Source organism: Pongo pygmaeus, chromosome 20 (genome assembly GCF_028885625.2).
Source record: "Pongo pygmaeus isolate AG05252 chromosome 20, NHGRI_mPonPyg2-v2.0_pri, whole genome shotgun sequence".
Taxonomy (NCBI): domain Eukaryota; kingdom Metazoa; phylum Chordata; class Mammalia; order Primates; family Hominidae; genus Pongo; species Pongo pygmaeus.
Window position 1 is genome coordinate 58,645,221 of NC_072393.2, and position 27,188 is coordinate 58,672,408.

The window sequence follows — 27,188 nt, forward strand, 5'->3', positions numbered from 1 at the left end:
TTGCAATTTGATTGAAGACCTTGCCACATTCATTACATTTGTAAGGCCTCTCTCCAGTATGAATTCTCTGATGATTGCTTAGGGATAACCTATGCCTGAAGACCTTGCCATGTTCATTACATTTGTAAGGTTTCTTTCCACTATGGATTAGAAGATGGGCAATAAGTCCTGAATAGTCACTAAATGCTTTGCCACATTCAATATATTTGTAACGCTTCTCTCCAGTATGAATTCTTTGATGTCATACAAGTTATGAAAGTTGACTAAAAACTTTGCCACATTCATTACATTTGTAAGGCTTTTCTCTGGTATGAATTATCCAATGTTCTGCAAAGTGTGAACTGCGAGTAAAGACCTTGTAACATTCATTACATTTGTAAGGTTTCTCTCCAGTAAGAAATAACTCAGTCTCTGGCTAAAAACTTTGCCACATTCATTACATTTGTAAGGCTTCTCTCCGGTATGAATTATCCAATGTTCTGCAAGGTGTGAACTGTGAGTAAAGACCTTGTAACATTCATTACATTTGTAAGGTTTCTCTCCAGTATGAATTCTCTGATGTCATGCAAGGTATGAATTATTCCTGAAGACTTTACCACACTCATTACATTTGTAAGGTTTCTCTCCGGTATGAATTCTCTGATGATTGATAAGGGATAACTCATACTTGAAGACTTTGCCAAATTTTTTTACATTCGTAAGGTTCTCTCCAGTATAAATTACAAGATGGGCAGTGAGGTCTGACCACTCATTAAATATTTTGCCACACTCATTATATTTCTGAGACTTTCTCCAGTATGAATTCTTTGATGTTGTGCAAGGTTTGAATTGCAACTAAAGAACTTGCCACATTCATTACATTTGTAAGGTTTCTCTCCTGTATTTACTCTCTAATACTCTGAAAGGTGTGAATTGTGACTAAAGACCTTGCCACATTCCATACATTTGTAAGGTTTCTCTCCAGTATGAATTCTCAGATGTTCTGCCAGATGTGAATTGCGATTAAAGACCTTGCACATTCATTACATTTATAAGGTTTCTCTCCTGTATGAATTCTGTGATGTTGTACAATGTATGAATTTTTCCTAAAGACTTTACCACACTCATTACATTTGTAAAGTTTATCTGGATCTAGGATTATGTCATGGTCAGCAAGGCTTGAAGACACTCTAAAGACTTTGCCATGCTCATTACATTCATAAGATTTTTCCCTAATGTGTGTTTTCTGTTCTTGTGGGAGCAATGGAGAATCAAAAAAATCACTACTACATTTATTAACATGAGTTTTCACACTAGAAGAAATTCTTTCTTTCTTTTTTTTTTTTTTTTTTTTTTGAGACAGAGTCTTGCTCTGTCACCCAGGCTGGAGTGCAGTGGTGCGATCTCAGCTCACTGCAACCTCCACCTCCTGGGTTCAAGCAGTTCTCCTGCCTCAGCCTCCTGAGTAGCTGAGATTACAGGCACCCGCCACCATGCCCAGCTAATTTTTTTGTATTTTTAGTAGAGACGGGGTTTCACCATGTTGGTCAGGCTGGTCTCGAACCTCTGACCTCGTGATCCACCCGCCTCAGCCTCCCAAAGTGCTGGGATTATAGGCATGAGCCACTATGCCCGGCCGAGTGCAGCCAATTAATATCCCCTAACAGCTGTTGAAAATCATTTGAAGTCTGTAACCTGTCTTTACAGAGAACTACTTTCTGAGGCTGTACACTTCTTTCAGTAACAATAGTGCCTAAGTAATGGTATGGGGAAATTGTACCTTTTCTGGAGCTATTTTGAGAGTCCATTTAGTTAAAGCCTGCTTTGTTCCTCGGAATAACTCATGTGAGATTTGATCTGTAGGAGTGACCAAAAGAATGTCATCCATCAAATGAATGATGTAAGCAGTAGGAAACATATTCCAAGGCTCCTTTCATGCCCTTCCTACAAAATGCTGACATAGCATAGGACGGTTAAGCATGCCTTGAGGTAAAACTTTCCATTGATAGTGAGAAACAGGTTCTCTTTGATTAATAGGAGGCACAGAGAAAGCGAATCAAGGCTTATCCTTCTTATGTAAGGGTATAGTAAAAAAAAAAAAAAAAAATCCTTAAGATCTATTACTACAAGAGGCCAGTATCTTGGAATGGCTGCTGGGGCTGGCAGACCTTGCTGTAATGCACCCATCAGTTTAATTTGTGCATTAATAGCTCTCAAATCATGCCGCAGTCACTATCTTCTGGGTTTTTTTGGGATAACAAACACTGGTGAATTCCAGCTGACATCACTATATGTCCTGCATCCAATTGCTCTTTTACTAGCTGCTGAAGTTGAGTTTGTTTCTCCTGTGTTAGGAGCCACTGATCCACCCATACAGGTTTTTTGCTGAGCCATTCTAATGGTAAGGCAGTTGGCAGAGGAGAAATATCAATGACCCCCATCAGAAATCCTGATGTCCTAGCCCTTTTCTATCTGTTTTTCCAGTTACTGATATTGGGTTAGGAGTTCCTTGTAGAAATTTCCCTAAACTTTTCCCACTCTGATATCCCATATTCTTCAACATTTTAAATCCTGGGTTATCAAATTTTCACTTGTAAGTCTCCTATCCCATCCTGTAAGTCTCAACCCCATAAATTGATAGCTATATTTGCAACATAGAGCTGAAAAGTATATGACTGCCCATCCAGACCAAGACAAAGTAAAATCTCAGCACTCTGTCAAACACTTTGAACTGCTCCTGCTCCCACTAGGGATATGGAGGTTAGTCTGAGAGGCCATGGTATGGGCCAGTCTTTCCTGGTTATTACTGACACATCAGCTCCTGTGTCCATTAGCCCATAAAATTTCTTTTCTTTAATTTGTATTACACAGGTAGGTCTATTAGAGGTTATGGGTTGGGATAGATTTCCCATGTAGTTGTGCTCCCAAAGCCTTTCTTTCCTCATTTCTCTTTTCATGGAGAAGGGTGTAATTTGCAGAGAATAAGCAACAATTTGAGCGATATAGTCTCCTGGTTCAAAAACCTGAAGATCTTGTGACATTAAAACTACTTGAATTTCTCCTTCATAATTGAAGTCAACTACTCCAGAGACTACAGTGATGCCTCGCAAGTTAAGATGGCTCTTGCCTAAAATTAGTCCCATGTATCCCGCTGGTAAATGTCTCTAAATGCCAGTGGGAGCTTTGGTAGGTTTGTCTCTTCCAACTAATATAATTCTTTCTGTGGCAGGGAGGTCTTATCCTGGTCTTCCTGGTGTTCCTGGGGTGAGGGAATCAATGTTTCTTCTGGGACCCACCCCTGAAGTGTGGTTGTGGTCTGAACTGTGAATGCCCTTATTGTTTGAGGGGCCTGGGTCCAGGCCCGCTTCTCATTTCCTGATGGGGTGTATGATTCTGATGAAATTTTGAGTGGCACCGATTAGCCCAGTGATTTCCTTTGTTACAGTAAGGACAGAGTCCTGGCGTTTTTTCCTGGTAGTAGTGGGGAACCGCATTGTAAGGTCCTTTCTCTCTTGAGATCTGATGGCATTCCTTTTTAAAATGTCCAGTTATTTCCACAGTTATAACATTTTCCCATTTTAGGGTTTGACCATTGGCTCTTTTTAGACTTATCAACTGCTAAATTAGCCATTTCTTGTGCTAACATTGTGGAGCAATGCAGCTCAGTTCCCACATCTTGACAAGCTCTGAGAAAATTTCCCAAGTTTTTGTATATCTCACAGGTGCCAGTGCACGTTTACAATCTGCATTTGCATTCTGAAAAGCTAGGGATAAGGTTAACATTTCTGCAGCAGTGGTGTGAGGAATCTGACACTTGACTGCCTCTTGAAATCCTGTAAGAAATGGTGCATAAGGTTCCTGTAACCCTTGCACAATATGTAAAAAGGATTGTATTGGGACTCCCTCTTCTGGAATTGTGGCCCAGGCATGTTTAGTAGCCAGTGCACACTGCTGATAAGCAGCGTCTAGGAATGCCATTTGATGTTCCAGGTCTGAATAAGGGCCATTACCTAACAGCATATCCTCTGTAATGTCTCTGTGTCCAGCAGCACTATTCTGTCTAGCTTGGTCTGCACACATTTCTTGCCAATTTAAATTCCATGTCAGGTATACACTAGCAGACAAGCAAGTGCAAGCCAAATGCTTTACATCAAAGGGTAGAAGACGCATAGCACCAAATACAGATTCTAGCAATCCTAAAGTGAACAGGCTCTGTATTCTATTAGTAACTACATTAGCTTTTAATTCCTTCAACAACTTAAACTCTAGTGGGGTGTGTTCATGAATAAGCTGCTGTGGGTTATTTGCATCGGGCCTTATGGAGATAGGAAAAGCACAGGGTCCTAAGAGCTCTCCAGCTATGGCAGCAGGCATAAAATTCTCTCTCTTGGGGTTTCTATTTCTGCTACCGAAGGAGGCGGTACGGATGTTTCTGCAACTGGAGGGGGCAGTATAGGCCAATTTTTATACTCCCTCTCCTGTTTTTTATTTTCAATTGGTGCCGTGGGTGGGACAATAGATTCTTTCAGATTTTTCGACTCAGAACATGACTCCTTCTGTCCAGCAGAATAAGAAGGAGATAATGGCAGAAGGACAGTATGAACTAAACTCCAAGTGGAGAAAACAGATGATCAACTTTAAGACCTATTTGATGAGCCCATTTTATTTTGTTTTATTTTTTGTTTTATTTATTTTTTGAGACGGAGTCTTGCTCTGTCTCCCAGGCTGGAGTGCAGTGGCACGATCTTGGCTCACTGCAACCTCTGCCTCCCAGGTTCAAGCAATTCTCCTGCCTCAGCCTCCCATGTAGCTGGGACTACAGGTGCCAGCCACCAGGCAAGGCTAATTTTTGTATTTTTAGTAGAGACAGGGTTTCACCATATTTGTCAGGCTGGTCTCGAACTCCCAACCTCAGGTGATCTGCCTGCCTCAGCCTCCCAAAGTGCTGGGATTACAGGCGTGAGCTACCACGCCCGGCTATTGATGAGCCCATTTTAATCCTCCTGCTCTGTCCCAATTTTTCAAATCAAGAGTGCCTGTCTGTGGAAACCATGGGTTACGCATAGTAACCTCCTGCAGAAACTTAGTTAATGTCTGAGAACTAACCTGAGCCACAGAATGTTTAAGTACAACTTCAAGCAACTTCACGTAAAGTTTTTCTTCAATAAACAAATTGTGCCCCATGTTAACCTGATTCAGAAATTTCTCATTCCCAAGGCCGGGTGCAGTGGCTCACGTCTGTAATCCCAGCACTTTGGGAGGCCGAGGTGGGCGGATCACGAGGTCAGGAGATCAAGACCATCCTGGCTAATGCGGTGAAACCCCGTCTCTACTAAAAAATACCAAAAATTAGCCGGGTGTGGTGGCGGGCGCCCGAAGTCCCAGCTACTTGGGAGGCTGAGGCAGGAGAATGGCAGGAACCCGAGAGTCAGAGCTTGCAGTGAGCCAAGATTGTGCCATTGCACTCCAGCCTGGGAGACTGGAAGACAGCAAGACTCCGTCTCAAAAAAAAAAAAAGAAAAAAGAAACTTCTCGTTTCCAGTACTTTTTTAAAGCACTGGCCATAGAGGTTCCATTATGGTTTTGACATTTTGGGAAACCAGTTTTACCATTGTGTCAGTAAAACAATAAGTTTGAGAGCATATGATCTAAATAAAGATATTTGAAGGGTTAGTTGGAATTCTAAAAGTAGGTAATGGCCAAATAGCATTCTCATTCCTTAACAGACAAAAACTTCTTTGTCAAAGGAATTAGAAAATGTGAAAATATTTTTTCCAGATAAAGCTCATATGCCACTTCCAATTGACTAATGAAATATAATAGACAGACTGAAAAAGTGGATTATGATTTTTTTAATCTTTATTTATTTATTTATTTATTTATTTATTAATTGGCGGAGTCTCACTGTGTCTCCCAGGCTGGATTCCAGTGGCACAGTCTCGGCTCACTGCAAGCTCCGCCTCCTGGGTTCACGCCATTCTCCTGCCTCAGCCTCCTGAGTAGCTGGGATTACAGGCACCCGCCACCATGCCCGGCTAATTTTTTGTATTTTTAGTAGAGACGGGGTTTCACCGCGTTAGCCAGGATGGTCTCGATCTCCTGACCTCGTGATCCACCTGCCTCGGCCTCCCAAAGTGCTGGGATTACAGGTGTGAGCCACCGTGCCCACTTGATTATGAATCTTAAAATGCTTCCTGTAAATATTATGTAGTTAAAGACTGATTTCCAGCATCTGACATAACGGTAGGTTTCCTGTTAACCAGTTTCTCTTCTTTCTGGGTAATTGCAAGTGAATATGTGCACATACTGACCCAAATAAAATCAGGGCCCCAACTGGGTCGTTCACTGAAAATTCCTGGGCAAATAGTCCGTAAAAGCTGTTTACCTCTGAATGCACTATGGCTGGTTAAATAGAGAGAACATCCTTCTTCCAGCTGTAAAGGATGAAGCATATTAAACATTAGCCAGGCAGTAATGAAGCTAAATAACCATACAGCAGCTCTGTCTGACAATGTTGTGCTGGATATTGCAGTTTACTTTCAAGGTGCAGATATAAGGATTTAAAAAAAATAATAATTTTGGCCGGGCGCGATGGCTCACGTAATCCCAGCACTTTAAAGAGGCTGAGGCAGGTGGATCACAAGGTCAGGAGTTCAAGACCAGCCTGGCCAAGATGGTGAAACCTCGTCTCTACTAAAAATACAAAAATTAGCCAGGCATGGTGGCACTTGCCTATAATCCCAGCTACTCGGGAGGCTGAGGCAGAGAACTGCTTGAACCTGGGAGGTAGAGGTTGCAATGAGCCGAGATCACACCACTGTACCCCAGTCTGGGCGACAGAGCGAGACTCCATCTCAAAAAAAAAAAAAATAATAATAATAATTTGGCACCAAATAAATATGAGTAGCATCCTTTGGCCTATGAAATAGAGTCAGGATTTGCAGGGAATTGAGTTTGAGAAATGAATGAATAAAGGCACCATGGTACCTGACCCCCTCATTTCATGTGTGTGACTCTGAGCACTCACAGGCATGTCCAGCAACTCAGCAGGTGGGTTAGCCTGGGGTTATACCTTGGACCTTATATCACTCTCAGTACCTCTTTAGGGCACTGACCTTATATCGGCTGTGGCAGACTCCTCCTGGTGTCCCCATTCATCTGATCAATTTCACTTCCTCTGCTCCAGTGGACCTTCTTTGTTCATTTCCTTATAACCCTGTGTATGGGTGCCATGTTGCCGGGGACCCTGTTGGACTGAACAAAGAAGGAACGCGGGAATTAAAAGAATATGTTTGGAAGAAGGGGTCAGGGGACTCCTTGCTTCTGGTGAACAAGGGCCCTGAGCTTCTAGCATCTTTCACATTGGATATGATTCGTTGTGACATGTTGATTTCTGTGTATGTAATATAATAATTAAAACTTGTTCCAAATTATACATATGAGATTGAGAATTTTAAAATTCCTATTTATAAGACATGTACAATCTATAAATCTTGGCATCAGAGGTTAGCTTCCACTTGTAATCCCTATTCAGCCAAAGGACAGTGACTTACGCAGTTGTGTGTCACTCTCTTCCCTTTTCCCAGAGTCGGGTAGGAAATGGGGCAGTGAAGTGGGAGAAAAAATCATTTTCTCTTATTACATAACACTTTTAATTAAATTAATTCATTAATATTTTAAGATGGGCCTGCCCTATCTCCCGGGCTGGAGTGCAGTGGCGTAATTTCCTCTAACTGCAGCCTTGACCTCCTAGGCTCAAGCGATCCTCCTACTTCAGCCTCCCAAGTAGCTGGGACCACAGGTGTGAACCACCAAGACTGGCTGGTTTTGTATTTTTTTTTTTTTTTTTGTAGAAATGGGGTTTCACTATGTTTCCCAGGCTGGTCTCAAAATCCTGGGCTCAAAGGATCCTCCTGCCTTGGTCTCCAAAATTACTGGTATTACAGGGATGAGCCACCATGTCTGGCCTACATAGACATTTTTTTTTTTTTTTGAGAGGGAGTTTTGCTCTTGTTGTCCAGGCTGGAGTGCAATGGCATGATCTCAGCTCACCTCCATTTCCCAGCTTCAAGCAATTCTACTGCCTCAGCCTCCAGAGTAGCTGGGATTACAGGCATGCACGACCACGCCCGGCTAATTTTGTGTTTTTAGTAGAGACAGGGTTTCTTCATGTTGGTCTAGGCTGGTCTCTAATTCCCCACCTCAGGTGATCTGCCCGCCTCGGCCTCCCAAAGTGCTGGGATTACAGGTGTAAGCCACCATGCCCAGCCCATAGTAGTTTTTAAAACAGACATCAGGATGCGGTGGCTCACGCCAGTAATCCTAGGACTTTGGGAGGCCGAGGTGCGTGGATCACGAGGTCAGGGGCTTGAGACCAGCGTGGCCAACACAGTGAAACCCCATCTCTACTAAAAAAATACAAAAATTAGCCGGGCATGGTGGCAGACGCCTGTAATCCCACCTACTCAGGAGGCTGAGGCAGGACAGTTGCTTGAACCTGGGAGGCAGAGGTTGCAGAGAGCCGAGGTTGTGCCACTGCACACCAGCCTGGGCAACACACCTAGACTGCATCGGAAAAAAAATAAAGAAAAAAAAGAACATCAAAGCCGGGTGTAGTGGCTCATGCCTCTAATCCCAGCACTTTGGGAGCAAATCACTGAAGGTCAGGAGTTCGAGACCAGCCTGGCCTATATGGTAAAACCCTCTCTACCAAAAGTACAAAAATTAGCGGGGCATGGTAGCACACACCTCTAATTTCAGCTACTCCGGAGGCTGAGGCAGGAGAATTACTTGGACCCGGCTGGGAGGCAGAGGTTGCAGTGAGCCATGATTACACTACCGCACTCCAGCCTGGGTGACAGAGTGAGACTCCATCTCCACAAAAAAAAAAAAAAAAAAATTAGCCAAGGTTGGTGGCATGCGTCTGTAGTCCCATCTACTTGAGAGGCTGAGGCAGGAGAATCATGCCACTACACTCCAACCTGAGTGATAGAGCATGACTCTGTCTCAAAAAACAAAAAAAGAAATAGCAATCAGCTCTTTAATGTCTCTCTTTGTATAAGCAGTAGTCCTGGCCGTGCGCGGTGGCTCACACTTGTAATCCTAGCACTTTGGAAGACTGATGTGGGCAAATCACCTAAGTCGGGGGTTCGAAACCAGCCTGACCAACATGGAGAAACCCTGTCTCTACTAAAACTACAAAATTAGCTGGGTGTGGTGGTGCATGCCTGTAATACCAGCAACTCAGGAGGCTGAGGCAGGAGAATTGCTTGAACCTGGGAAGCAAAGGTTGTGGTGAGCCAAGATCGTGCCATTGCACTCCAGCCTGGGCAACAAGAGGGAAACTCCGTCTCAAAAAATAAATAAATAAATAATAAAAATAAAAGCACTAGTCCTATTCACGTGTAGTCAACACGCATGGCCAAATTCTCTCACAGGCCCCATCTGCAGGAACATCCTATTGGGCAATAAGAACTCTGAACATCCCTTTTGGCCAATATAAACATTCAGACCAGGGAGCCTACATCAGGTTTTTGAAGTTTTTATTGTGCAATTTGTTTTATACAATGTTTTCTGTGATCTCAGTTTATAAATTTTCCCAGTACACATTCTATGTTTTATATTTTATGCACAGTTAACTAGATAACTAAGGGCAATGCATATATATAAAATTGCTCTATTGCCTGGTGTTACGTAACTGTACCTGTGACATCACAATTGCACCCTCTGACACTGTTAGTCAGTTCTTATTCCTTTTAATGCTGTGTATTTACTTGAACGCATACATCAGAAGGTAGTGATCTTAACATGTATTTCAGTTCTTATAGTGTGTGCTGGTGTTAAGTAGAAGTTGTGGCTTTTGTCTTAAGAGAGAATTGTTTAGAATTCTGCAGGCTGTATAAATGTACTTATTATTTGCTTGCTGGTTTTATCATGGGTTAGAATAGTTTACTGATTAATATTTAAGATTTCACATATGGCTTTTCCGTATATGATATGTAATGGAACTGACACACTGCACTTGTTAATTTCAATAAGTCCCTGTTCTGCATGGATATAGGTAATTTTATGACAGGTATTCAGAAAAAGATTGTATTAACTTTTTTTTTTTTTGAGATGGAGTCTCGCTCTGTCACCCAGGCTGGAGTGCAGTGGCACAATCTTGGCTCACTGCAATCTCCGCCTCCCAGGTTCAAGGGATTTTTGTGCCTCAGCCTCCCGAGTAGCTGGGACTACAGGTGCCCGCCACCATGCCTGGCTGATTTTTGTAATCTTTTCTTATCTTCTCTGTGCTACGATTATTTGACAATACAGAATTTCCGTTGGTTTTGGTTACCCTTACATAAGCTTCTTGTGGATTATTTACCAATATAGTATATTGTGTGGTCTTTTAGCATTTATTTGTATACAGTAAATATTGTCACTATGAAGAATATATACTTTTCTTCTCATTGATGTGACAGTGATATGTTTCTTGCAAACTGTGATACACTTTAGGGTCACAGTAGAAAAACACTCCTGACTTTAGGCTTACACATGTTTGTGCCCTGTCAGAGTTTTGTCATGATATTGGATACAGGCTTCCATAGAAATGATTTGGAGGACATGTAATCACCCTTTATTTATTAAAGAATCTTACTCCTTTTGTATTCCTAAACTTTGAAGGTCATGTTTGGGAAGTTTAAAATAAGTATTTTTTTGTGTCATATTTACACATTTCAGTATGATTTAGCATCTGGACTTAATTGGAAATGTATTGGTGTTTATATTTTGTAGATATCTCTTCCAAATGCTTGATGAAAAAGGTGGAAGGATTACTTGAGCCAGGGAGTTGAACGCTGCAGTGAGCCCTGTTTTTGCCAGCACACTCCAGCTTGGGTGAGTGAGCTATACCCTACCTCAAACAATTCAATAAATGAGAGGTATAATTCCTCCTTTGAAAATAAAGAAAGAGATTTTCTTTCCTTTCATCCCTTTTCTTAGGACATTTATTTAGAAAATATGCAAAAATACGAAAGTTAACTGGGCATGGTCCTGTGCACTTGTAATACCAGCTACTCCAAAGGCTGAGGCAGAAGAATAGATTCCATCCAGGAGGCAGAGGCTGCAGTGAGCCACGATCTCGCAACTGCACCCCAGCATGGGCCACAGAGAAATACCCTGTCTCAAAAATAAAAGAAAAGAAAAGAGTAAAAATAGAGAAAGTAATAGATCTCTTTCACAAATGTGCTGGGACAACTAACTGGATATCCACGTGGAAAAGAATAATGTTGGATCCCTATGTCACACCATGAAAAATTTTATTTAAAAACAGTAAAACAAACAAACAAAAAACAAGGCCGTGTGGGGTGGCTCACATCTGTAATCCAAGCAGTTTGGGAGGCTGAGGCGGGCAGAACACGAGGTCAGGAGATCGAGACCATCCTGGCTAACACGGTGAAACTCCATCTCTACTAAAAATACAAAAAATTAGCTGGGCGTAGTGGCGGTCGCCTCAAATCCCAGTTACTCGAAAGTCTGAGGCAGGAGAATGGCGTGAACCCGGGAGTTGGAGCTTGCAATTAGCCAAAATCGTGCCACTGCACTCCAGCCTGGGCGGCAGAGAGAGATTCTGTCTCCAAAAAAAAAAAAAAAAAAAAAAAGAAAAAGAAAAAGAGCGAGGGAGAGGCCAGGAAGGGAGCCCTGCGGGAGGGGGTATTACTTTGTCCCCCAGGCTGGCCTGGACTCCCAGGTTCAGCGATTCTCTGGCCGCTGCTTCCTGAGTAGCTGGGACCTCAGGCTTCCGCCTGGTGCCTGCATCCCTGCTGTGTTTAAGCAGCAGGTGGTGACCTCACTTCTCCCTGGCCTGAGCACTCGGTCCCGCATCCCAGGGGGAGGCCCTAGGGATGGCTCTGAAGCTGAGCAGGGGTGGACTCTCCCTCCTGAGTGAATGGCGAATAGAAACGGAGAGGATTTCTGTTCTGTCCTGTGGGCCATCAGCATGAAATCATTTATGTTCCACCCAGGCAGGGCTTTGCATTTCACATTTTAGTTTGCATGCCCGTTCCAGACAATTCCAGGGCTTTTGAATCATGCCTCAGCCTTCCTGGCCGCTCTCACCTCCAAAAACTGAAAAAACAAAGGCGCTGGGTGCGAGGTGGAGAGATACACAGGTCTCGCCAGGTCCCGCCCCACCCCGCCCCGCCCCGCCCCGCCCTCTGGGGGTTCTAAAGGGCAAGGTCTCTCCGCCTCGCGCCCCGACCCTACCCCGCCCAGGCCCCGCCAAACTGTTCGCGGGCCCCGCCTAGGCCTGGCTTCTGTCCTGCGCGCGCAAACTCGGAGGCGGATCGCTTGGAGTGAAGGTCCTGCCGCGGCACGTGAGTTTCACTCTGTCTTGTATTAAGTCCGCGCTTCCCAGCTCCCCGGCGCTTCTGTCCCTGGGACGTGGGGTCCCCACGGACCTGGAAATTCTTGCCTGTCTTCCTTCACATAGAGCAAATTGAGATGTCCCAGTAAGAGTCCGGGAGTTGCTTGCTTTTGGGTTTGAAGTCGTCCGGAGGCTGGTCCAGTCCCCGGTCTTTCTGCTGTAGGGCAATGTATACACTTCCTATCGCGTAGTTTTCCTGCTCAAAACCTTTTTCTGACTCTCCCGCCCTGTGCTTCTTAAAGTCCTCACCCGCCGGGTGGATTCCCGCCCTGGGCGCCTCCCAGCCTCTCCCTCTTCGGCCCCTGGAGCAAAGCGCTGCGGCCCCAGTCCTGCCTGGTCCTGGGATCCTGCAGGTGTCACCCTTGTCTTAAGGCGCCGTCGCCCCCTACGTCCCTCCTCGTGCAGGGTCCTGCTGCTCCCAAAGTTTTCCTTCCGCAGTCACCGCTTCCCCTGAACCAGCGTTGGGCAGGTCCCAGGGGCTTGTCCTTTGACCCCGGGTATTCTTGCCTGCCCAGCTCCACCTTCCGGAAAACGCACTTCTCCTGGATGCAGGCGTCTTATTCCAAACCCGCAGAGTTTTGCTGGTGGCAAGAACAGAGGGAGAACCACAGCAGGGAGGACACCTGGGGATCTGGGGTGCTAGAGAGTGGGGACGGGGGGTGTAACAGGGAAGAGAGAATTTAACGGGGAGAGCAGAGGAGATGTAAAGAGGCGGTAATATATAGATTGAGGACGACGGAAAGATGGGGAGAAGGGCAACAAGAGGTTAAATAATGACTGGGCGCGGTGGCTTATGCCTGTAATCCCAGCAGTTTTGGAGGCTGAGGCGGGCGGATCACCGGAAGTCCGCAGTTCGAGACCAGCCTGCCCAACATAGAGAAACCCCGTCCCTACTAAAAATGCAAAATTAGCAAGGCGCGGTTGCACATGCCTGTAATGCCAGCTATTAGGGAGGCTGAGGCCGGAGAATCGCTTGAAGCTGGGAGGCGGAGGTTGTGGTGAGCCGAGATCTCACCATTTCACTCCAGCCTGGGCAACAAGAGCAAAACTCCGTGCAAAAAAAAAAAAAAAAAAGGTTAAATAAGTTGTGTGGATGGAGCAGAAGAGGTGGAAGAGAAGTAATAGAGGGAAGAATGGGATAAATAGCAGGAGAGTAGAGGGGTACAAAATGAGGAGCAGAATCCCAGGGAAAAAGACAAGAAAACAAGAGCTAGAGAGAGAAGGGGAGAATGAGAGATGTGTAAAGAATTAGGGAGGGAAGCACAGTAATGAAGAAAGAGGGGCTGGGCGCAGTGGCTCAAGCCTGTAATCCCAGCACTTTAGGAGACCGAGGCAGAGGGATTGCTTGAGTCCAGGAGTTCAAGACCAGCCTAGGCAAAATAGTGGGACCCGCCATCGCTGTCAAAAAAAAAAAGGAAAAAAAATATAACCGGGCATGATAGTGTGCACCTGTAATTTCAGCTACTCTGTAGGCGGAGGCTGGAGGATCACTTGAGCCCAGGAGCTCCAGGCTGCTGTGAGCAGAGATCATGCCACTGTACTCCAGCCTGGTCAAAAGAGCAAGATCCTGTCTCAAAAGAAAAAAAGGGTGGGGGACTTCGGGTACAGATGAGTGGGTGAGTTCATTGGATATGATTAGTTGTGACATGTTGACTTCTGTGTATATAGTCTAATAACTTGTTTAAATTATGCAGATGAGTTTGAGAATTTAAAAAGTCCTATCTATGAGTCATGTACATTCTATAAATCTTGGCATCAGAGGTTAGCTTCCACTTGGAATCCCTATTCAGCCCGAGGGCAGTGACATTCAATTGTGAGTCACTCTCTTCCCTTTTCCCAGGTTGGGGTAGGAAGTGGGGCAGTGATGTGGGAAAAAAAAATCACTTTCTGTTATTAAGTAATACTTTTAATTAATTAATTAATATTTTGAGACAGGGTCTGGCTCTATTTCCCAGGCTGGAGTACGATGGCATTATCTACTCTAACTGCAGCCTCGACCTCCTAGGCTCAAGCGATCCTCCTCCCTCAGTCTCCCGAGTAGCTGAGACCACAGGTGTGAGACACCAAGCCCAGCTAGTTGTTTTTTTTTCTTTGTTTGTTTTTTTGTAGAAACAGAGTTTCAGTATGTTTCCTGGGGTGGTCTCAAAATCCTGGGCTCAAAGGTTCCTCCTGTCTTGGCCTTGCAAAGTACAGGGATTACAGGGATGAGCCACCGCGCCCGGCCTACATACTAATTATTATTATTATTATTAGTTTTTTGAGGTGGAGTTTCACTCCTGTTGCCCAGGCTGGAGTGCAATGGCACGATCTTGGCTAGTGACTATCTGTGCCTTTAGGGTTGAAGCGATTCTCCTGCGATACTACCCCCGAGTAGCTGGGATTACAGGCATGTGCCACCATGCCCTGCTAATTTTGGATTAGGAGGCCGAGGCAGGAGAATCACTTGAACCCAGGAGGCAGAGGTTGTGGTGAGCTGAGATCGCACCATTGTACTTCAGCGTGGGCAATGAGAGCAAAACTCTGTCTCAAAAAAAAAAACAAAAAAGAATGGAGCAAAACAGGAGAGGGGCATAAAATGAGCAGAAGCCCAGGGAGAAATGCAGAGAAGAAACAGATGGAGAGAGAAAGTGAGAAAGGGCTAGGTATAGAATGATGGAGGGAAGCAGTAATGAAGACGAAGGGGGACCCTGAGTGCAGATGAGTGGTGAGTTGATTGGATGTGATGATGAAGTGATGACATGTTGTTTTCTATGTATATAAGGTAACAAATTTAAAATTTGTTTAAATTATATGGATGAGAATGAGAGTTGCAAAATCCAATGTCTAAGTGTGCTGTATTTTATGATTATGGTGTCAGAGGCCAGCTTCCCTCTGCAACCCCTCTTCAGCCAGAGGACAGTGACTTGACTCATTAGTTGTGGATCACCCTCTTCCCTTTTCATGGATGGGGTCGGGAGTTGGGGAGAGAAGTAGGGTAAGAAGTGACTGAGTCTCTGTTACTATATGGAACGTGATGAAAGGAGTATTAAAAGTGCTTTTGTTCTCTTTTTGTAATTGGTTTTCTTTTTTCTAGTTCCTCCTCATTTCATTAGTTTAATTGTCTTTTTTTTTTCCTTTTTGAGATGGAGTCTCTCTCTGTCACACAGGCTGGAGTGGAGTGGAGCGATCTTGACTGACTGTGTAACCTCTGCCTCCCGGGTTCAAGCAATTTTCTGCCTCAGCCTCCCGAGCAGCTGGGATTATAGGCCCCCACAACCACACCTGTCTGGTTTTTGTATTTTTAGTAGGGACAGGATTTACCATCTTGGCAAGATGGTTCTTGAACTCATGACCTCGTGATCCACCCTCCTTGGCCTCCCAAAGTGCTGCAATTACAGGCGTGAGCCACCACGCTTGGCCTCATTAGCTGTTATTTATTTATTTATTTATTTATTTATTTATTTATATATTGATTTGAGACAGAGTCTCGCTCTGTCACCCAGGCTGGAGTGCAATGGTGCAATCTCGGTCACTGCAACCTTTGCCTCTGGGGTTCATGTGATTCTCCTGCCTCAGCCTCCTAAGTAGTTATGATTACAGGCATGCAGCACCATGGCCGGCTAATTTTGTATTTTCAGTAGAGATGGTGTTTCTCCATGTTGGTCAGGCTGGTCTTGAATTCCTGACCTCAGGTGATCCTCCCACCTCAGCTTCCCAAGGTGCTGGGATTACAGGCATGAGCCACCGCACCCAGCCTTTAATTTTTGTTTTTTTGAGACACTCTTACTTTTGTCCAGGCTGGAGTGCAGTGGCAGGATCACAGCTCAGTGCCACAGCAACCTCCTGGGCTAAAGTGGTTTTCCCACCTCAGGCTCCGGAGTAGCTGGGGCCACAGGCATGCTCCACCAGGCCCGGCTAATGTTTAGATATATATATTTATTTATTGAGACTCTCTGTCACCCAGGCTGGAGTGCAGTGGCATGATCTCGTCTCACTGCAACCTCCGCCTCCCGGTGTCAAGCGATTCTCCTGCCTCAGCCTCCTGAGTAGCTGGGATTACAGACGCCCACCACCCTCCCAGCTAATGTTTGTACTTTTAATAGAGACAGATTTCACCATGTTGGCCAGGCTGGTCTCAAACTCCTGACTTCATGATCCGCCCACCTCGGCCTCCCAAAGTGCAGGGGTTACAGGTGTCCACCACTATGCCCTGATAATTTTAGTATTTTTAGTAGAGACATAGTTTCTCCATGTTGGACAGGCTGGTCTTGAACTCCTAACCTTGTGGTCTTCCTGCCCCGGCCTCCCAAAGTGCTGGGATTATAGGCGTGAGTCACCATGCCTGGCCTTACTGTTTTCAAAGTATGATATATTTTCAACTATTTCTCCTTTGAGCCAAGATTTCATTACATCTATATTTTTTAACCATTTCAAAATTGTTTCTCTATGAAATTGTGTTCAGTTTACATTGAGGTCTGTGTGCTTTCTAGTCTTTATCATATATCGAAAACATTTTCTATTATGTGATATATGATGTTAGGTTGTTTCAGTGTGTACTTGATAAAGATATCAAGGACCTTTTTTTCTTTTTTTTCTTTGTATTTTTAGTAGAGACAGGGTTTCACCGTGTTAGCCAGGATGGTCTCAATCTCCTGACCTCGTGATCCTCCCGCCTTGGCCTCCCAAAGTGCTGGGATTACAGGCGTGAGCCACCGCACCTGGCAAGGACCTTTTTTCTTTATCCTAACATGAAAATTTAGTTAAAGTAGCCTATTCCATTTTCTTTTCTTATGTCATCTGAAAAAATGGTGATCTGTGAGCTTCTAAGTAAGTGTCTCCCTCAAGTCCCTCTGGTCCATAATATTCTCTGCAGATGTTGAAGGATGGGCTGGATTGACTTGGAACCTTGGTTTAGCAGAGCCCATGTGTTCATGAGAAAAGCATTTGCTCAGATCTCATTTCTACAGCTGCCTCTTTTTCAGTGTTTTAAACACCTATTGCTATGCATGCGCAGTTGTGTATATTTTGAACATTTTTCTGGGATATGTTTGGGATTGCTGTCATCAGAACCTTACAACTTGAAAGAAGTTTCCTTTGCTCAGGTATATAAGATGGTCCTGGAATTTTTGTTTGTTTTTCTTTGAGATGGAGTGTCGCTCTGTCACCCAGGCTGGAGTGCAGTGGCATGATCTCAGCTCACTGCAACCTCCACCTCCCGGGTTCAAACAATTCTTTTGTCTCAGCCTCCCAAGTAGCAGGGACTACAGGCGCCTGCTACCATGCCTGGCTGATTTGTGTATTTTTTTTTTTTTTTTTTGAGACGGAGTCTTGCTCTGTCGCCCAGGCTGGAGTGCAGTGGCACAATCTCCTCTCACTGCAACCTCCACCTCCCTGGCTCATGCCATTCTCCAGCCTCAGCCTCCAGAGTAGCTGGGACTACAGGCACCTGCCACCGCGCCCAGAGAATTTTTTGTATTTTTAGTGGAGACAGTCATTCATCGTATTAGCCAGGATGGTAATTTGTGTATTTTTTGTAGAGACGGGATGTCACCATATTGGCCAGGATGGTCTCGAACTCCTGACCTTGTGATTTGCCCACTTCAGCCTGCCAAAATGTTGGGATTACAGGAATCAGCCACCTCGCCTGGCCGCTTTTCTTTTTTTTTTTTTTTTGTAAGATAGACTGTTACCCTATCACCCAGGCTGGAATGCAGTGGAACAATCTTGGATCACTGCAGCCTCTGCCTTCCGGGCTCAAGTGATCTTGCATCAGCCTCCCAGGTAGTTGGGACCACAGATGCACACCACGAGGCCTGGCTAAGTTTTTGTATTTTTGGTAGAGATGGGGTTTACTATGTTGCCCATGTTCGTCTCAAACTTCTCAGCTCAAGTGATCGGCCTGCCTCAACTACCCAATGTGCTGGGATTACAAGGGTGAGTCATCACTCCTGGCTGGTCTTGGAAATTTCTAGACGAGGAAGACCAAGGCAGCCTATTGGCCCTTCCAGGCAATCACATGGGAATCAGCCACACCTCCTTCCTCCTCACCTCAGAGCTTCTCAGAATAACTTGGTGAAATGTCTCCCGCTGTGAGCCTCAGTGAGCCCACCTGTAACATGGAGGTGAGGAATAAGACCGGAAAAGCTCAGTCAGTGACACTGACCCCTGAAAGGACTGACAAAATACAGTGTGTGGCTTTTCTTCTGGGAGAGGGTAGTGCTGATTTTTAACTCAAATTTCAAATGAATTCCAGTTCTCTAAAATGAGCAAAAACAGGGGATTAGACTCAAATCACCTTGAACCTTATCATCTCACAGCTTTCACCCACCTACACGACTCCATGTCCCCTGCAGGCCTCGCCCCTGAGCTCTACAATCCTGTGTCCAGTTGTCTCCTCAGCTCTCTCTTGGGACATCAAACAGGCATCCCCACCTTCCAGTGTCCATAAGTGACTTCCTAAATCCCCAAACACATTCCCTTGCAGTCTGCACATCTCAGATGAGAGTGACTGTGTACTTCCGGAAACTTAGCTGAACTTGACAGCATGTATTTTAAATATGGGAAATATATTACATTATTTGTAAGTGTTGTAATTTATAATACAAAGAGAAACTTACATGTATATGTGAAAAAAGTGAGAAGATACATCACTTCCAAATTTTTTTTTTTTTTTTTTGAGACGAATTTTCACTCTTGTGGCCGAGGCTGGAGTGCAAATGCCATGTTCTCAGCTCACTGCAACCTCTGTCTCCTGGGATCAAGGGATTCTCCTGCCTCAGACTCCTGAGGAGCTGGGATCACAATCGACTTTCAAAATGCTTTTGGGTTGTGGGAGAAACATGTTTGAAGACCGTGTCCCTATGGGTCTGTGCCCCCAGGACTTCTCTGACCTCATCTCCTACCATTGCCCTCCTCTCTTCCACTGCTGCAGCCACACGGGCCACTTTCCTCTTCCTGGGGCTGAGGTTGCTCCTGTCTCAGGGCCTTCACTTGAGCTGTCCCTCTGCCTAGGACTCTGCCCTTCAGCTGCAAGTGACAAGCAGCCTTTCTTTCCTAGGTCCTTGTTCTGATATCATCTTCTCCGGGTTTCCTTTGTGATCTCCCACAGCCCCCATTTGACGTTGCAGCTGTGAAACCAGAAAATCTTACAGAGATCTCAGTTAATTTAGAAAGTTTATTTTGCCCAAGGTGGTCAGCGCAGAGCTTAATTTTATACACTTTATGGAGACATGAGACATAAATCAGTGTATGTAAGAAGTACATTGGTTTGGTCTGGGAAGTTGGGAGAACTTTAAACAAAGGCAGGAAGACTTGAAGCAGGGAAGGGGCTTTTAGGTCACAGAGAACTGAGGCACAAATGGTTGCAATCTTTTGAGTTTCCTTTTTTTTTTTTGAGATGAAGTCCCATTTTGTCGCCCAGGCTGGAGTGCAGTGGCATGATCTCGGCTTACTGCAACCTCTGCCTCCTGGGTTCAAGTGATTCTCCTGCCTCTGTTTCCCAAGTAGATGCCCGGATCATTTTTGTATTTTTAGTAGAGATGTCCTTTCACCATGTTGGCTGGGACGGTGTCGAACTCTTGACCCAGAGTGACCTGCCTGCCTCGGCCTCCCACAGTGCTGTAATTACAGTCCTGAGCCACTGTGCTGGGTCCTTCTTTTGAGTTTGATTAGCCTTTCAAAGGAGGCACTCAGATACGCATCTATGTCAGGGAGCAGGGGGTGACTTTAAATAGAAGGGGAGTCTGGTTCCCTAAGCAGTTCCCAGCTTGACTTTTCCCTTTTGCTTAGTTATTTGGGGCCCCAAGATTTATTTTCCTTACACACAGCCCAACCCTCACCCCACCTCTGGTCCCCATTGACTGTTCTATGTGACTTTTTTTTTTTTGAGATGGAGTCTTGCTCTGTCACCCAGGCTGGAGTGCAGTGGTCGATCTCGGCTCACTGCAACCTCTGTCTCCCAGCTTCAAGCAATTCACCTGCCTCAGCCTCCTGAATAGCTGGGATTATGGGCACCCACTACCATGCCTAGCTAATTTTTGTATTTTTAGTAGAGAAGGCATTTCACCATGTTGGCCAGTCTGGTCTTGAAGTCCTGACCTCGTGATCCACCCACCTAGGCCTCCCAAAGTGCTGGAATTATAGGTGTGAGCCACTGCACCTGGCTTCTTTGTGATTATTTTTGTGCCTTTGTCATCCACTGTCTGGATCCTGGTGAGAACAAGGCCCCAAGGGGAGGGCAGAGCCAGAACGTGGGGCTGTGCTGGGCTCACCCCCTCTGAGTGAAGCTCAACCCTGGCTTCACATTAGAGTGCAGAGCATTTTGCAAACAGAGCTTTTGTGCTGCTTTAGCAGAGATTCTTATTCCGATGGGATGGAACCCACTCTCAGTAACACCTGCAGTAGCCCAGGTGCTTGCCATCTGTGTGTAGCATTGAGCTTGGAAGCTCTGTGTCCTCCATTTCTGAGGGCTGAGCTCAGCCTGTGATCCACAGAGAGGTGAGGAGCTCTCCTCTGGATGGGGATTGATCAGGGATGGGTCTGTGCCCCAAAGGGGAGATCAGTCCAGCTCAGTTCCCCACTGCTGCCTCGTGTGTGGTGGCTTCTCCAGGAGGGGAGTGAGATCTGAAGACTGTGGTCAAACATACACTGATAGGTCTTCCTGTGGGACTTTCTTATGTCTGCGTGATCTCTGGTGCACTGGGCAGTGGGGGACTTCTTTCTACAGGGTGACATCTCCCCGTTCATGTGTTTTTATCACAGGAACCGAGTGAGTCATTTCTAACATGAAGTCTTGTTTTTCTTCCACATACAGGATTGATTTCTAAAGACTCATGTTATGTGAGGAAGCAGCTCAGAAGAGGAAAGGAAAGGAGCCAGGCATGGCTCTTCCTCAGGTGAAGTGATGTTCCTCTGTGGATTAATCTGTCTCTTTCCTTTCTGAAATGTAGTAGTATTATATTGTATTGTAGTAATGTATTGTAGTAGCCAGTCTTTTCTGAGTCTGAAGCATTTTTGCCTGACACGTTCGCTTGCACTCACCCATGCCTGCCCTCAGTTCCTCTCATCTGCTCAAAAGAACTCCATCTCCTGTGACCCAGTGAGATGAACTTGGGAAGAGGCTCCACTGGGCATGGTCCTGGGAAGGGCTCACCCAGACATGGATAAACATGGGGTGTGGGCCCGTTGATGTCAGCACTGCTGGGCAGCCTGGATTGTTCAGGGGCCACATCTGGATGTCAGCTGTTTGTGGATCAGTTCAGAGAAACTATATATGAAATACATATGTTAATGTGCCCAGATATGTGGCAAATTCTGGGAAAGGAGAGAAATAAGGGGAAGTATTTTGTATCTGATTTGGTAATGCATTTGAAGCCACACTAGTAGATCAAGATGTCTCTGTCTCCAAACTTTTTTTGTTTTGTTTTGTTTTAAGAGACAGAACATTGGTCCAGGTGCTCACACTTGTAATCCCAGCCTTTGGGAGGCCAAGGCAGGAAGATCACTTGAGGTCAGGAGTTCAAGACCAGCCTGTCCAACATGGTGAAACCCCATCTCTACTAAAAATTCAAAAATTAGCTGCATGTGGTGGTGCATGCCTGTAATCTCAGCTACTTAGGAGGCTGAGGCAGGAGAATCACTTGAGCCCAGGAGGTGGAGGTTACCATATGCTGAAATTGTGCCACTGCACTCCAGCCTGGGAAATGGAGCGAGACTCTGTCTCAAAAGAAAGAGAGAGAGAGAAGGTGTTGCTCTGTGGCTTAGTTCTGGAGTACAATGACACAATTCAGAGTTTACAGCAGCCTCAAACTCCTGGGCTCAACTAATCCCTACTTTAGATTCCCAAAGAGCCTGAGTGATAGGCGTGGGTCACCATATGTATGTACATATGTTAAGATGGAGTCTCCCTCAGTCACCAAAGCTGGAGTGCAATGGCATGATCTCGGCTCACTGCAACCTCTCCCTCTGGGTTTCAAGCAATTTTTCTGCCTCGGTCTCCCGAGTTGCTGGGACCACAGGACGCACCACCACACCCAGCTAGTTTTTGTACTTTTAGTTAAGACAGGGTTTCATTATGTTCTTTAGGCTCATCTTAAACTCCTGATCTCGTGATCTGCCTGTCTTGGACTCCCTAAGTGCTGAGATTAAAGGTGTGCACCACCATGTCCGGCCTTATTTTTTATATTGTATTTTTATTTTGTTGTCCAGGCTGGATGGCAGTACTGCAATCATAGCTCACTATAGCCTTGATATCCTGGCCTCCAGTGATCCTCCCCTCTTGGCCTCCCAAATTGCTGGCATTCCAGATGGAGACAGCCAGCCCGGCTGGACTCTGCACTTTTTTGAGATGGAGTCTCTCTTTGTTGCCCAGCTTGCATTGCAGTGGTGGGATCTCAGCTCACTGCAACCACTGCCTTCTGGCTTCAAGCAATTCTTTTGCCTCAGCCTCCTATCTGGGATTACAGGCATTTGCTGTCACACCTGGCTAAGTTTTTTGTATTTTTAGTAGAGATGTGGTTTCAGCATGTTCCCAGGCTGGTCTCGAATTCCTGAACTCATGATCTGCTCACCTCAGTCTCCCAAGTGCTGGGATTACAGGCATGAGCCACTATGCCTGACCAATCATGATAGTTTTTAGATTCAGACTTTTCCTTGAAAGCCATTCGACTTTGTCCTCTGAAACACCACTTGTATCTTAGCTCATCTAGAGACTTAATATCACCTGGTATGTTGAACATAATATCTGACATGTCTGTAGAGAAAACCCTGTGTTGGCTTTTTTTTTTTTTTTTTTGAGATGGAGTCTTGCTCTGTTGCCAGGCTAAAGTGCAGTGGTGTGATCTTGGCTCACTGCGACATCTGCCTCCTGGATTCAAGTGATCCTCCTGCCTCAGCCTCTTGAGTAGCTGGGAGTACAGGTCCACACCACAACACCCGGCTAATTTTTGTATTTTTATTAGAGAAGTGGTTTTGCCATGTTGGCCAGGATGGTCTCGATTTCTTGACCGCATTATCTGCCCACGTTGGTCTCCCAAAATGCTGGGATTACCGGTGAGAGCCACTGTCCGGCATTGCTTTTTTTTTTTTAGATGGAATGTCAGTCTGTTGCCATGGATTGAGTGTTGTGGTGTGATCTTGGTTCACTGCAGCCTCCATCTCCTGGGTTCAAGTGATTCTCCTGCCTCAGCCTCCTGTGTAGCTGGGATTACAGGTGCCTGCCACCATGCCCGTCTAATTTTTATATTTTTAGTAGAGACAGGTTTCCACCACATTGACCAGGCTGGTCTCAAACTCTTGACCTCAAATTTTCTGCCCACCTTGGCCTCCCGAAGCGTTGGTATTACAGGTGTGAACCACCACGCCCGGCCCTGTGTTTCCTTTTTATTTATATAGTTTTTATATTGTCCATAAAATCGAGACTTCCATAGTGACTTATGGGATCTTAAAATCTTTCAAGGAAAAGTACAATAAAATGCAACTACAGGGAAAAAATATTCAAAAATACCTTAACGTGTTTTTGTCAGAACAGTCTTTGATCAAAGAAATACTTATTTTCTCATTTCTCATTTCCTGCGAAGGTGATAACTCAGTCCTCCTTAATGTTTTGTTGAAATGTGTGTTTCATTTTAGGGACGCTTGACTTTCAGGGATGTGGCTATAGAATTCTCATTGGCGGAGTGGAAATACCTGAACCCTGCGCAAAGGGCTTTGTACAGGGAAGTGATGTTGGAGAACTACAGGAACCTGGAGGCTGTGGGTGAGGAAAATGTCCCTGCAGACATGAGGAGTCTGCTCTTGTCTATCTTGGCTCTTCCTGGTTTTGTATTCTCTTTTGTAATTTTGCCCCATACGTGGTTTTTTTGTTTGATTGTTTGTTGTTTTGAGATGGAGTTTCACTCTTGTTGCCCAGGCTGGAGTGCAATTGTGTATCGGCTCACCATAACCTCCGCCTTCCGGGTTCAAGCGATTCTCTTGCCTCAGCCTCCCAAGTAGCTGGGATTACAGGCATGCGCCACCACACCCAGCTAACTTTGTATTTTTAGTAGAGATGGGGTTTCTCCGTGTTGGTCAGGCTCGTCTCTAACTCCAGACCTCAGGTGATCCACCCACCTCGGCCTCCCAAAGTGCTGGGATTACAGGTGTGAGCCACCATGCCCAGCTCATTCTGGTTTTTGAGGAGCATCACAGAAGCGTCTCTCACTGGCACTGTGACAATGTTCATCCCTTAAACTAATGATCATCTTCTCTAAGCAGCAGTCAGTGGTGTTGAAATTCCTCCCAGCGAGGACATCATTTGGGCTCACAGCCTCATATGTATGAGGCTCTTGACTGAACTCTTGTTCATTTCACATTTTTCACACCAATATGTGTCATTGTTCATTTTTAAGAAGAAAACCTATGTTCAGTTTGTTGTAGAATCAACCCTGTAACAGATATGGTTTCCTTCAATCTTATTGAGGGAGCTTGTGAGGTTGAATGAGGTTTCCATAGTTTAGTTCTACTGTCATTTCCTTCAGACACAGTGGCTTTCAACTTGTTAGTTTCTATGTTTGTTTTTTTTTTGAGTCAGAATCTCACATTTTCCCTGGCTTGAGTGCAGTGGCATGATCTTGGTTCACTGCACCCTCCACCTATTGGGTTCAGGTGACTCTCCTGCCTCAGCCTCTTGAGTGGCTGGGATTACAGGCATGTGTCACCACACCCTAGTAATTTTTGGTAGTTCTATTACAGATGGCAGTTTCACCATGTTGGCCAGGCTTGTTTTGATAGCCTGGCCTGACGTGATTCACTTGCCTTGGATTCCAAAGTGCTGGGATTACAGGCATGAGCCACCACCCCTGGCCCCATCCGAGTTTGTTTCTAAGGCTGAATAATACTCCATTTTATGTGTATACCACATTTTCCTCATGTATTTATCTGTCAATGGATATCTGGGTTGGTTTTTTCTCTTTACTATTATGAACAATACTGCCAGGCTGGGTGCTCTTTACTGTCTCTTTTTATAAATCACTAGTCCTGGCTGGGCGAGCTGGCTCACGCGTGTAATCCCAGCACTTTGGGAGGCTGAGACAGCCTGGGTGACAAAGTGAGACTCTACCTCAAACGGAAAAAAAAAAGGAAAAAAAAGAAAAAAAAAGTTAATACAATACTTTTCTCAATAAATGTCATAAAATTACATATATCCACACAGAACAGACACTTAGTGACTTTTGAAACATTTTTTGTAGTTTTATTTTTTTGAGACGGAGTCTTGCACTCCAGCTTGGAGTGCCGTGGTGCGATCTCAGCTCACTGCAACCTCTGCCTCCTGGGTTGAAGTGATTCTCCTGCCTCAGCCTCGAGTACCTGGGATTAAAGGCACACACCACTATGACTGGATAGTTTGTGTGTTTTTAGTAGAGATGGGGTTTCACCATGTTGGCCAGGCTGGTCTCAAACTCCTGACCTTAAGTAATCCACCACTTTTGGCCTCCCAAATTTCTGGGATTGCCGGTGTGAGCCACTGCACCTGGTGGCATTTTGTGACATTAACGAGTGGAGTGTGTCAGTTATATTGCATACCACATACTGAAAAGCCATATGCAAAATTATAAAAATTAATTAATAAAATATTGTAACCCATGATAAAACCAGCAAGCAAATAAGTACATTTATACAGCCTGCAGAATTCTCTTATTCTTATTCTTATAAATAAGTACATTTATACAGCCTGCACAAATCCCTCTTAAGAAAAAAGCCACAACATCTACTTAACCACCAGTACACAATATAAGAACTGAAATACATGTTAAGATCACTACCTTCTGATGTATGAGGTCAAGAAAATACACAGCATTATAAGGAATAAGAATTGACTAACGGCTGGGCACAGCGACTCACACCTGTAATCCCAGCACCTTGGGAGGCCAAGGCAGGTGGAGCATGAGGTCAGGAGTTCGAGAACAGGCTGGCCAACATGGGGAAACCGCACCTCTGCTAAGAATACCAAAACATCAGCTGGGCGTGGTGGTGGGTGCCTGTTATCTCAGCTACTTTGGAGGCTGAGGCAAAAGAATCTTTTGAACCCAGGAGGTGGAGGTTGCAGTGAGCCGAGATTGCGCCATTGCACTCCATCCTGGGTGACAGGGCAAGATTCCGTCTCAAAAAAAAAAAAAAAAAGAATTGACTAATAGTGTAGAAAAGTGCAGTTATGATGTCACAACTACAGTTATGTTCATATTGGCTAAAAGCCATTATCAGACGTCCTTTTTTTTTATTTTTGAGATGGAGTTCCACTCTTGTTGCCCAGGCTGCAGTGCAATGGTGCAATACTAGCTCACTGCAACCTAAGCCTCCTGGGTTGAAGAGATTCTCCTGCCTCAGCCTCCTCAGTAGCTGGGATTACAGGCATTCACCACCACACCCGGTAATTATGTATTTTTAGTAGAGATGAGGTTTCTCCATGTTGGTTATGTTGGTCTCGAACTCCCAGCCTCAGGTGATCCACCCACCTCGGCCTCCCAAAGTGCTAAGATTACAGGCGAGAGCCACCGCGCCCAGTCCATTATCAGACTTCTTATTCTCCAATAGGATGTTCCTGCAGATGGGGCCTTTTAGAGAATTTGGTCATGGGTGTTGACTAATTGTGAATAGGACTAAGGCTTTTAATTTGTTTCTTTCTTTTTCTCTCTTTTACTTTCTCTCTCTCTCTCTCTCTCTCTCTCTTTTGTGATGGAGTCTTGCTCTGTCACCCAGGCAGGAGTGCAGTGGTGCAATCTCGGCTCACTGCAACTTTGCCTCCCGGGTTCAAGTGATTCTCCTGCCTCAGCCTCCCAAGTAGCTGGGA

General features: G+C 45.1%; 1 protein-coding gene and 1 pseudogene across 1 annotated transcript in view; one reads left to right on the top strand and one right to left on the bottom strand.

The window, feature by feature from the left end:
- The window catches only part of LOC129019456 (zinc finger protein 578-like), a 53,863-nt gene that overhangs the window by 19,162 nt on the left and 7,513 nt on the right, over nt 1–27,188 (top strand). The window contains 3 exon segments of the mRNA XM_054462014.2: nt 10,756–10,857; nt 21,177–21,258; nt 23,993–24,119. Of these exon segments, the coding sequence (XP_054317989.1) occupies nt 21,196–21,258; nt 23,993–24,119 (190 nt within the window). The 5' untranslated portion in view covers nt 10,756–10,857; nt 21,177–21,195.
- LOC129021094 (zinc finger protein 83-like) lies at nt 316–4,149 on the bottom strand (annotated as a pseudogene).